This window comes from Lathyrus oleraceus, chromosome 3, assembly GCF_024323335.1.
Source record: "Lathyrus oleraceus cultivar Zhongwan6 chromosome 3, CAAS_Psat_ZW6_1.0, whole genome shotgun sequence".
NCBI lineage: Eukaryota > Viridiplantae > Streptophyta > Magnoliopsida > Fabales > Fabaceae > Lathyrus > Lathyrus oleraceus.
The window spans coordinates 471,586,566-471,598,926 of NC_066581.1; the positions used below are offsets into that span (position 1 = coordinate 471,586,566).

General features: G+C 39.7%; 1 protein-coding gene across 1 annotated transcript; it reads right to left on the minus strand.

Annotated features, from left to right (window-relative positions):
* Positions 1–9,961: 9,961 nt before the first annotated feature.
* On the minus strand, positions 9,962–10,981 carry LOC127131695 (uncharacterized). Its single transcript, XM_051060611.1, has one exon. It carries the CDS (start codon positions 10,979–10,981, stop codon positions 9,962–9,964), a length of 1,020 nt encoding a protein of 339 aa, XP_050916568.1.
* Positions 10,982–12,361: the final 1,380 nt, after the last annotated feature.

Below are 12,361 nucleotides of genomic sequence, written 5' to 3' on the forward strand. Positions count from 1 at the left end.
ATGCGGACAAAATATGTTATGCCAAGAGAGAATTGGATCACCAACAAAGATTACCAGGATAGAACTGGATTTATCAATCACGAAGACTACCAAGCTAAACGGGTATGTATGCGAACAAAAGATGTTGCGCTAGGAGAGAATTGGATCACCAACAAAGATTACCAGGATAGAATTGGATTTATCAATCACAAAGACGACCAAGCTAAACGGGCATGTCTGCGGACAAAAGATGTTGCACCAGGAGATAACTGGATCACCAATAAAGATTACCAGGATAGAACTAGATTTATCAATCACGAAGACTACCAAGCTAAACGGGTATGTCTGCGGACAAAAGATGTTGCGCCAGGAGAAAACTGGATCACCAACAAAGATTACCAGGATAGAGTGAATTTAACAAGATTACCAAGGTAGGACTGGATTTTGGTTAGTAAAGTCAAATGGAACTTGTAAGGATGAAAAGAGATTGAGGATATACCACGGGATTGGTAACTTCGCCGGGGAAACAAGGAAAACATCACTGACTTATGTTATGATGCATATTTGAATTTTTCTATGGTGTAATGCTCCATGTACAATGGGGATGCTACACAATTTCTATGGATGTGGTATAATGATGCATGATTTCGTATGAGAATAGATAAAACCACAAAAACAAGTCTTCTAAAGACAAATCTTTGAAATATTGGAACTTTGCAAGGAGAGGCTCTGCAAAAATAAATTGCAAACTCAACGGGCCCTTGCTGGGAATGAGGTGGACTTTTGTTGGGAAGAAAATAACCCTTCTACGAGAAGTCTTGATCCATAAGTCTCATCAATGCAACTCTACTGGGGAAATGGGGAAATTCTCAACCAAAGATGAAACATTGCTCTGAGGACTATACAATCTTCAATTACTACAACTGCTGGGGGAAACAAGGTAAAGTTAAGAGTCACTCTTGCTGAGTCTCGCTTTTGAACATCCTAAACCACAGCCAAAATGTCCCCGATATTACATGACCAATTTGTCTACCAACCCGGCCATGCATAAAATCAAAAGCATATTCAAATGTCTTTTTTTTTTATCAAATTATGTAAAGCCCCGAGACTTCCAAATGCAATGATTATCAAAAATTCGGACATTTTCGCAAACAAAAACAGGTAAAAGAAAAATAAAGAACACACTTTTGAATGAAAAGAAACTTTTATTGATTGAGAATTCGCCTGTAAATAGGCCTTTACATTAGGAGGAAATTCCTAGGAAGAAGTAATTTGCAAAGACAACAATAAAAGACTTATTACAAGAATGACAATGTGAGAAACAGATTCCCATCAGATTCTGACTCTACTATAGTTCCTTATGACCTCAACACTCTCATCCCTTTGCTTTCTGAAGAAGAATGATTCAAACTGATTCCTACCCCTTCGGGTTTTCAACTTATGGTAGTATGAAGAAATCAACTGATCCAAAATCATACGTAGTCGTTTGCTTTAAATCCCTAACTTTTGCCTGGAATGCCCTTTCAGGTTTTCGATCCACCGGAATACCCTTTTTTGCCTAAGCCGCCCTTTCGGGTTTTCAACTTAGTGGGTGTACTCAATATTTTTTTTATCCATAATTTTCGCCCAAACCTCTTATTTATTTTTTCGGTTCGTCGGGATGCCCATTTTTGCCTAAGTCGTCGACTTAGTGGGTCCTTTTTATGTGAAGTATTTTTTGACTACGTCTGCGTTTATAGGGAGTGGAAAATCCTTACCATCCATAGTAGTGAGCATCATGGCTCTGCCAGAGAAAATCTTCCTTATCACATATGGCCCTTCATAATTCGGAGTCGAATTGCCCCTGGGATCAGACTGACGAAGAATAATTCTTTTCAACACAAGGTCACCAACTTGGTAACTCTGAGGATGAACTCTTCAATCAAACTCTTTCTTCATTAGATTTTAATATAGCTGTACATGGCATATAATAACCATTCTTTTCTCTTCAATGAGGTTCAACTGATCGAATCTGTTTTGCACCGACACGGCCTCGTCGAGTTTTACATCTGTCATCATCCTTTAGGAAGGGAATTCAACTTCGATGGGTAAAACTGCCTTTATGCCGTAAACCAATGAAAACGGAGTTTCCCTGGTTGAGGTACGTACCAAAGTCCGGTAACCGTGCAGAGCGAATGGTAACATATCATGCCAGTCCTTATAGGTCACCACCATTTTTGGCACTATCTTCTTTATGTTCTTATTGGCTGCCTCTACTACCCCATTCATCTTTGGTCGATAAGGAGAGGAATTGTGATGTTGAATCTTGAAACTCTTGCATAACTCTGTCATCATCTTGTTGTTGAGATTGGACCCATTGTCTGTTATGATTTTCTCGGGGATCCCATAACGGTAAATGATATTGTGCTTGATAAAATGAGTAACCACCTGCTTAGTTACATTGGTGTAGGAGGCAACTTCCACCCATTTGGTGAAGTAATCGATAGCTACTAGGATGAAGCGATGTCCATTTGAAGTCGTAGGATCAATACGTTCGATCATATCGATACCCCATATTGCAAAAGGCCATGGAGACGTCAAAACATTTAAAGGCACGGGAAGAACATGCACTTTATCAACATAAATTTGCATTTATGACATGATCTGGCGTGAAGATGCCAGCCAGTCTCCATAGTCAACCAATAATAGACTGCTCTTAAAATCCTTTTCGCCATGGCATGACCACTGGAGTATGTTCCAAACGAACCCTCATGAATCTCTTCAATAATTTTATCTGCTTCATGTCTATCCATGCATCTGAGCAGAATAGAGTCATGATTCCTCTTATACAGCATGTCACCACTTAAGAAAGACCGAGCAAACAGTTTCCTTAATGTTTTCTTGTCGGCGATAGTTGCGTCCTCCGGGTATTCTTGTTTCTCCAAGTATCTCTTGATATCATAAAACCAAGGCTTATCATCCCGAACTTCATCATTATTATAGCAAAAGGTTGGATTATCCAATTTCATAATGTTGATGGAAAGGGCTTCATTTGCACATTTGACTTTGAACATTGACGTGAGAGTGGCTAGCGCGTCTGCTAAATGATTCTCTTCTCTTGGGATATGGTTGAATGTGATCTCTTCAAAGTATGTAATCAACTTCATCACATGTTCTCAGTATGGAATTAAATTTGGATGACGGATCTCCCAATCTCCATTAATCTGGCTAATGACCAAGGCAAAATCCCCATATACCTCAAGATGCTTGATCCTCAAGTCAATAGCAGCTCCAATCCCATAGATGCAGACTTCATATTCGGCCATGTTATTGGTGCAATTGAAACAGATTCTGGCAGTGAAAGGAATGTGAAAACCTGTGGGAGAAGTAATGTCAACTCCCACACCGTTTCCTAAAGCATTTGAAGCACCGTCGAACACGAGCGTCCATCGCGATCCTAGTTTTGGGCCTTCATCTGGGTCTGGACGGCTGTAATATTGTTGAGAAACAACATGTATTCATCAAGAAAATCGAACTTCATCGGCTGGTAATCCTCCACAGGTCGATGAGCTAGGTAATCAACAATTATACTACTCTTGATGGCCTTTTGAGTCGTATACTGGATATCATATTCTGTTAAAATCATTTTCCAACGGATAACCCTCCCTGTGAGAGCAGGCTTCTCAAAGATATATTTGATTGGGTCCATCTTCGAAATCAAAAGAGTAGATATGGGTTAACATGTACTGTCTTAGCTGACGAGCAACCCATGCTAGAGCACAATAAGTTTTCTCAAGTAGTGAATAATTGGTTTCACAGGTGGTAAACTTTTTGCTCAGGTAGTATATCGCGTGCTCTTTTCAGCCAGACTCGTCATGTTGGCCTAATACACACCCTATCAAATCATCGAGGACAGTGAGATACATGATTAAGGGTCTACCCTCTACTGGAGGCATAAGAACAGAAGATTCTTGCAAGTACTCTTTTATCTTTTCGAATGCCTTTTGACAATTATGGTTCCACACGACTGCCTGATCTTTTCTTAACAATTTAAACATTGGTTCACATGTAGCTGTAAGAATGGAGATAAACCTAGCAATGTAATTCAATCTCCCTAGGAACCGACACACTTCTTTTTCAGTTCTTGGTTCAGACATCTCTTGAATTGCCTTTATCTTTACGGGGTCGACTTCAATTCCCCTCTCACTGATAAAAAAGCCAAGTAATTTACCAGACCTTACTCCAAAAGTACAATTGTTAGGATTTAGCCTTAGCCTGAACTTCCTCAATCTTTCAAACAATTTCTGCAAGTTGAATAAATGTTCTTCCTCTATATGGGATTTTGCAATCATATCATCCACGTAACACTCAAACTCATTATGGATCATGTCATGGAATAAGGTCATCATTGCACGCTGGTAAGTTGCCTCTGCGTTCTTCAAACTAAAAGGCATAACTTTGTAACAAAAGGTTCCCCAAGGTGTAATAACCGTGGTCTTCTCCATGTCTTTAGGAGCCATTTTAATCTGATTATAATCGGAGAAACCGTCCATGAAAGAAAATACTGAGAACGGTGCAGTGTTGTCGACCAATACATCAATGTGAGGGAGCAGAAAATCATCCTTGGGACTTTCTCTGTTCAAATCACGATAATCAACACACATCCGTACTTTACCATCTTTTTAGGAACTGGAACGATGTTAGCTACCCACGGAGGATAAGAAGTAACTCCCAGAAAACCTACATCAAATTGCTTTTGCACATCATCTTTGATCTTTTTAGACATATCAGGATGTGTTCTTCGAAGCTTCTACTTAACAGGTGGACACTCTTCTTTCAAAGGTAGCCTATGCACCACTATATCAGCGTCCAGCCCTGGCATGTCTTGATATGACCAAGCCAATACATCAATAAACTCTCGCAACATGATGATCAACCTGGTTTTCACACTTTCTTCCAAAGAAGAACCTATTATGACCTCTTTTATGTCATCCTCATTTCCAAGATTCACAACCTCAATGTCTTCTTGGTGCGGTTGGATGACCTTTTCCTCTTGCCTCAATAATCTTGCCAACTCTTTAGGGAGTTCACAATCTTCGTCACCTTCTTCTTTGGATTGGTAGATTGGATTATCAAAGTCATAATGAGCGATAGCAAAATCGTTATCAATGGGGTCCGAGGTGGACATGGATCTGCATTAATGATGTTTTTATGCTTTTTAGGAAGTGTGTGGTGAAAGGAAAATATTGCCATTTTTAAAAGGAAAGGTAAAAGTAAAATAGAAAAGCAAGGATAAAAAAATTTGAATGCCAAAACATCCTTTATTTTATGATAAAAATTGTAAATGAAATAGGGTGGCCCTATATGATTCACCACGCCTTGGGCAGAGCGTGGGAATTATTGCATGATAAGAAAATTACTCTTGATTAATTGTGACTTGGGTGACATCCTTTGCGGTCCAATTGCAGAGTTCTTCACCTGGAATACTTGGCCAAATCCAGTTGTCGATGTCATGATTACTATCATCATCATCACCACCAACAACATTGGCCTGATCATTATTGATAAATCCAACACTTGTAAACCTCACCGGGGTGAGAACTTTTGGAGGTACGTCTTGCTGGGAATTATTGAAACCGAGGCCCAATTTGTCAAATTTCAAAGGGAGATATAACACACGACCCCAACCTTTGGGGTGACCACTCTCAACCACTGCTCTGGCGTCCTTCAACGAAGACATGGAAACTACATGCCTTTTATCTTCAGAACGAGGGGTTTTGATCATCTGGATGGTTTCAAATGCCTGAAATGGAGTTTCAAGTACTTCCCCTTCAATTTCTACATATTGGAAGGATGTCAGATGACTCACCATGTACTCTTCTTCACCACACTTGATAACAATCTTACCACCACTTGGGAATTTCATTTTTTGATGTAATGTAGATGTTATATCACCTGCCCCATGAATCCACGGGTGTCCTAGCAAACAACAATATGCAGGCTGTATGTCCATGACGAAGAATGCCGTACCGAAGACTTAGGGTCCAATCTTGACAGGTAGGTCTACTTCACCAAAAACAGCTCTTCGAGACCCATCAAAGGCCCAGACTATCAAGTCACTGGGGCGCAATTCAAATCCTGCATAATCAATCTTCATCAGAGCAGATTTAAACATCACATTCAAGGATGATTCGGTGTCTACCAACACACAGGATAATGTAGTTCCTTTGCATTCCATTGAAATGTGCAAGGCTTTATTGTGATCGCGTCCTTCTGGAGGAAGATCAAAGTCTATAAAAACCAAGCCGTTATCAGCTGAAATACTGGCCACGACCCCTTCTAGTTGGTTGACAGTAATATTTTATGGCACAAAAGCAGAACTTAATAACTTCATCAAGGCATTCCTGTGAGCTTTGGAACATAACAACAAGGACAAGATTGAAATCTTTGACGGTGTCTGGCTCAGATGATCTACAACTTTATAGTCACTTTTCCTGGTTAATCTTAATAACTCTTCAACTTCTTGGGACGAAGAAGTCCTAGGTACTACATTTGGAGCATTAATTTGTGTGCACCCTGAATTGTCACTCACCACTTGTTTACCCTTGGCTCTTGCCAATGCGTCAACATTATCTTGGACATTTTGTGGAGAATACACCCTACCACTTCTGGTAATCCTTCTTATACCAGCAAAGTTGTTAACATTCAAACTTGTGTCTTCACTTGGTTTGTCTTCGGATCGCCTCCCTTCTTGCTTTACTCCATGGTAATAAATATATGACCCATAATACCAAGGTACAACATTCTCACAGGAGTAAGGTATAAGACCCAACAACATGATTGTCAAAGGTGTAGGTCTAACAGGTGCCCGAATATTTGCAGGAGTATATGAAATGGAAATTACTGCCACCTTTTTCTCTTCAACTTTCTCATCTTTCACATCTTGTCACACTGTAGAATACCTTCATTGATCAAATTTTGAATCCCAATCCTCAGACTAACACACCCATCAGGCTGATTCTGGCACTCACAACAATTTGGGGGACACCCAGGAAAAACTCCGCTTTGGATCAGGTATCTCTTAATACACGGTAAAGGAGTATACAACAGGTTCACATCCATGATCAAGTTCAAATTCTCACCCTCTTCCATCATATTAACGGTAGGTCTGTTGTGAGCTGGCATCGGATTTTGAATAACATTAGGCCCATTGTCCGGGGTGAACTGAATGGCCTTGGAATCCAATAATTATTGCACTTTATATTTAAGGGCCCAACAATTCTCCTCATCATGACCTATACCGCCATAATGAAATTCGCAATGAGCATTATGATTATAACCTGCAGGGAGCCTTTCAAGAGGAGGTGGCATGCCCCTCAAATTAACTAACTTCAATTGTAATAGATGCTGGAGTACTTGAGAATAAGTCATTGGGAGTGGGTCAAACACTTTCTCGATCATGGGTTGTCTTGGTTGATTGTAATTACGAAGAGGAGCGGTTTGTTGTTGTTGTTGTTGTTGTTGGTACTATGGTTGTTGTTGCTGAGGAGTTGTAGTGACTGGAATTGCCACAACATTCACCTGTTGTTGTTGGCGTGGATGGTGATGTTGATGTTGATAATGCTGTTGATGTTGATAGTGTTATTGATGTTGCGGTTGGTATTGTTGTCTACCTATGCCTCTCTGAATATAAACAACACTTGATTCACCCTCTCTCTTCTTAGGGTAACCACTGAGCCACTTCTTACTAACTCCACCTGCAAAACTCCTAGTAGTGGCTGGCTGTATTTTACCCATCTTGAGACCAAATTCAATTCTCTCTCCAGCCATTACTAATTCGGAAAAACCAGTAGAAGTACTACCCACCATTATGTCGTAGTAAGGACCTTGCAAGGTACCCATGAACATGTCAACCAGTTCTCTCTCCATCAATAGAGGTTGAACTCTAGCAGCTAGTTCATGCCATTTCTGAGCGTATTCCTTGAATGACTCATTCGGTCCCTGAGTTAGACTTTGTAATTGGGTCCTATTTCGTGCCATGTCGATATTGTATTGGTAGTGTTTCACAAATGCTTCCACCAAGTCCCTCCAGTTTCTGATATACGTCCTTTCCAGATGCATATATCATTCCATGGATGCCCTAGCTAGGCTATCTTGGAAGAAATCCATTAACAACCTCTCATCTTCAGAATAAGAAGACATCTTACGATAATAAGCTCTGACATGTGTCTTTGGGCAAGTTGTACCAATATATTTGTCGAAGACAGGAACTTTGAACTTAGGTGGAACCCTTACTCCTGGCACCGGTCCCAGATCAGTAACGTCTATCCCTAAAACACCTTGTCCTTCTACGACCTTCAACCTTTCTTCCAACAAATGGTATTTCCTATCATCAACATGAACACTTATGTCACTATTATGCATTGAATACATATCTTCGTTACGATCCATCTCCAAATCTTGCAATTGAGGGATTCCCTTTACCTTGGGATGTCCCTGCATGTCCCCAACAATGAGATATGGTGCCCCATGATTGTACAATGGTGGTGGAAAATTTCCATGCAAACCTTGGTTATGAGCATGATAACCATTAGCATATTGATCATTAAAATTCAGCCCAGCAAAATTCATAGCAATATTGGGACGAGGCTACCCCACAGAAACATCTTCAAATATCAACTCAGGTCATTCATTCTCAACATGAGGTCTCTCCATAAGGCCCCTCAATTCTCCCTGATTACGAGTCACATTGGTAATGGCCTCCACGAACTGTGCCATCCTAGTATCCATTTGGTTCCTCATCTCTTCAATGTTAGCCTGAATTTGGCCCATTTGACGTATCTGGTTGTTTCTTGTGGCGTAACGGTGAATGACTGGATTTGCAATCTCTGTTAAGAAGAGCAGCGTCAATAAGAGAAGTCTGACCAGAAAACCTGTTATGAATGCAGTATGAATGCATGAATGGATGCAATGCATGTAATGACATGTTTATGTATTTCCAGGGTCTTAAAATTTTGATTCAAGTTATATAAGCGAAAATAGATTGAACATCTGCTGCATTAACAAACTAGAGTAACATAAATAGTTCTTACAAGAGGAATAAGTAGATAATTAAAGCGAGAGTGAAAATAAAAAGATCCCATCAACAATCCTGATGGTGATTTAATACATGGAAAACAAAAATACCGAATTAAATATTCCAATCTACATAGGTCAGAGGTCCTCCACTCTTGAGATACTTCAAGCTCCAAGCTTTGGACTCTTCAAACAACTTTTTTGTTTCTTCCTGATTGCGTTTCTGGACAAGACTTTGGATAACCACATATTTCCGAGAAATAATACCATCCAAGTACCTACAATTATCAATCAACTTCTCACATTCGTTGCATTATGGGAGTTGGATTTGTAAGGGAGCGTCATCTCTCTCTCAACTGAGCTTTAAGGCTTGCAATCTCCCCCACATCTTTCTCCAGATTAATGTGGCTCCCTTTGAGCTGAATTTCCACCCTATCCTTTGAGTATTTTCCTCTTCGAATTGAGTATTCTTATCCTGGAGTTGCTTCTCCAGTCTTTTAATATTGTCTTTGTACCTTTTCTCCATCTTGGCTTTGGTGACCTTAAGTGATTCATGCTCTCGGTGCTTTTGCTCGATTTCTTCTTCAACCTCTTCAAGAGCTCTCTTTTATTCTTCAATAACTGTAGAAGTATCCCCTCTAACTCTGTTAATTTTAGTCTTCTTTCTGACTCTTCCATCCACAACCAGACCATATTTTCCAAGCAATTCATCCCTTTCTCTAAGTTTATGAGCCAAATCCATCTTTTCTTGCCTAAAGCTGAAAACTTGCATGCTCAAATATTCCTTTTCCTGCTTCAACTTATTATTCAAAAGAAAAGTCTGATGGAAGTATTCTCTAGGAACAAAATCAGGGTGATCTTGTTCTTGAGGACAAAATGGCTTTTCCATTGGAAAAGGCAGCAAGACAGTTCTAACTGTCTCTTTGATTCAGTCTGCATAAGGAGGATAAGCAACACAATCTTTCTTGCCAAAGAATTCTTTTCCCTTACATGAAATGTGGCTCCAAGCCTTAGCATCCTTCTTCATCATCTCAACATCATCGGTCACATTGTAGAACAAAGATTCTTGTATGCTTTTATCCTCTGGAGGTCCTTTCAAAGCATAACCCAATTGTCTTTGAGACAACACATGATTGCAGTTTATACCTCCCCTAATGCCCATGAGTGGCACATTAGGAAATTCTCCACAACTCACAATTACCTCAGACCTTTCCATCATATCCAACCTCAAGTTATACCACACCAGGTCATTAGAAGTAAGTCCCATCAATCTCTTGGACCATTTAGAGGTTTCCTTGTTATCTGCGAATGCTCCTTTCCAAGGGAGATGACTTTGGAACCAATGATACAAAAGATGAGCATAACACCATACTAAACCACCCCTCTTCTTGGGATTTCTGGAGTGAATGGAATGGTAAACATCTCCCAAAAGTGTTGGTACAGGGTTCCCCATCATGAAGATACGAATGGCGTTTATATGTATAAAATCAACCACATTGGGAAACAAAACAATGCCATAGATACTGCAAGCCAAAACAATATTGAAAACCTTCCAATCCTCTTCTGTAGCCAAAGCATCCAGAGTGGTCAAAAGGAAACATAGATGAAACCCAGGGAGTCCTCCTTTTGTCTTGAGATTAGCATCCACCACATATTTTCCCAAATAAAGGGCAGCGATGATATGTTCAGAATCAGGGACTTCCATAGACATGTGGAAAGGAACTTGAAGTTTGATGGGGATTCCCAGAATACATGAATACTCTTCCAAAGTCGGCGCCAACTGATAATATGGGAAGGTAAAGCACCGCAGAGGAGGATCATAGAACTGTATTAGAGTGTGAAGTGCACTGTGTTGATACTTGCTGAGAGGAGCTTTGAGGTAATCCAGAATCTTCCCATAATCCCTTTTGAAAATTTCCAAGTTGTCAGAAGGGGATCTTTCAACCATCTCGAGAAGGGAATCCAGGCTGACCTAGGAAACTTGTAAGAAATGTGTCCACCTCTACCAGTATCCATCTTTAGAGACGACTTAAATAACGAGAATCAAGAATTAAAAACACATGGAATACAAAGACATGTGTGTTAAGAGAATGAACATAATAATGCTTATGAATGCAGATGCGGTTTCATATCAATAGATAGTCGCTATGCTCGTTAGCTGACTGGATGTCTTAAGTTCAAAAATTCGACGTAATTCTGAGAAAACCAGGTATGATGAAGGCTTGCTTTGTAACACCCACCCCAACTCACAGGAAGGTTCTAATCAAAACATAACATGCTTCTAAATGGAAAACATAATTGATGGCTTACATAATAACACTCTGTCTAGTGCATAAGGCATGCAAGACAAAAGTATTCTTATCAAAACCTCATCTGGGCGTGGTATGTCATACAAACTCTTATGTGCAGGCACCATGCTATTTAACATGACTATCCACTTCTAACCTATGTGTCACTGGCATGGGTAGTGGGCCTTTTACCTTATAGTAACATCCAACCCAACCTGCAAACAGGAAATCCAGCAACCAGCACAACAACAATATCCAAAGTATGGAGAGTAATAAGATGCAATGAATGTAATGAGCAAGTGAAAAAAATAAAGAAACAAACACCTAAATAAAAAGGAAACAAAACAAGAGTTAGGACTAACTTGCTTAGGAGTCCCCAACAGAGTCGCCAATTGTCGCATCTCGAAAAAGTGTGCACACAAAACAAAGTCGCCACCAATGTTATTTATCCCAAGAGAGGGAAAGGAAACATTGAGTAAACCTACAAGAAGGATGAATCTAATGATCTCACAACCAAAAGACAGATAAGGGAGTCGATTATGCAAGGGGAAGGTATTAGCACCCCTCACGTATGTAGTATCTACATGATCCACTCTTGTTGTTATAATAAAAAAGGTGTGTTTATTCTAAAACTTACTGACTAAAAGGCATGCATGCAAACATTGAATTGTAAACAAAAAGAAGGTTTTATTATTGCGCTCGCTTAGGCTTTGCAACCCAATGCCTACGTATCAAAAAGAATCAGAGCACCATAGTTCTAAATTTTTTTGATTTGTTGGTGCTTTTTATGGGTAACCATCCTTATGGAAATTTTTCAAAAGAAAATCCAAGTGGCAAAAGAAGTTTGATTGGTTGAGTGTTTTGTTGAGAGAATACACCAAATGATACTTCCAAAGCAGGAGGTATCTGAGTACTTTTATCTTTATTGTTGAAAGAGTTCCAGTAGTATTAGAATGGTTTTTGGATCTTGATTAAGAAATGATTTTTGTTTTAGAATGAATGCAAAAGAGAAATAGAAAATCTAAGGGAATTCTCAAGAT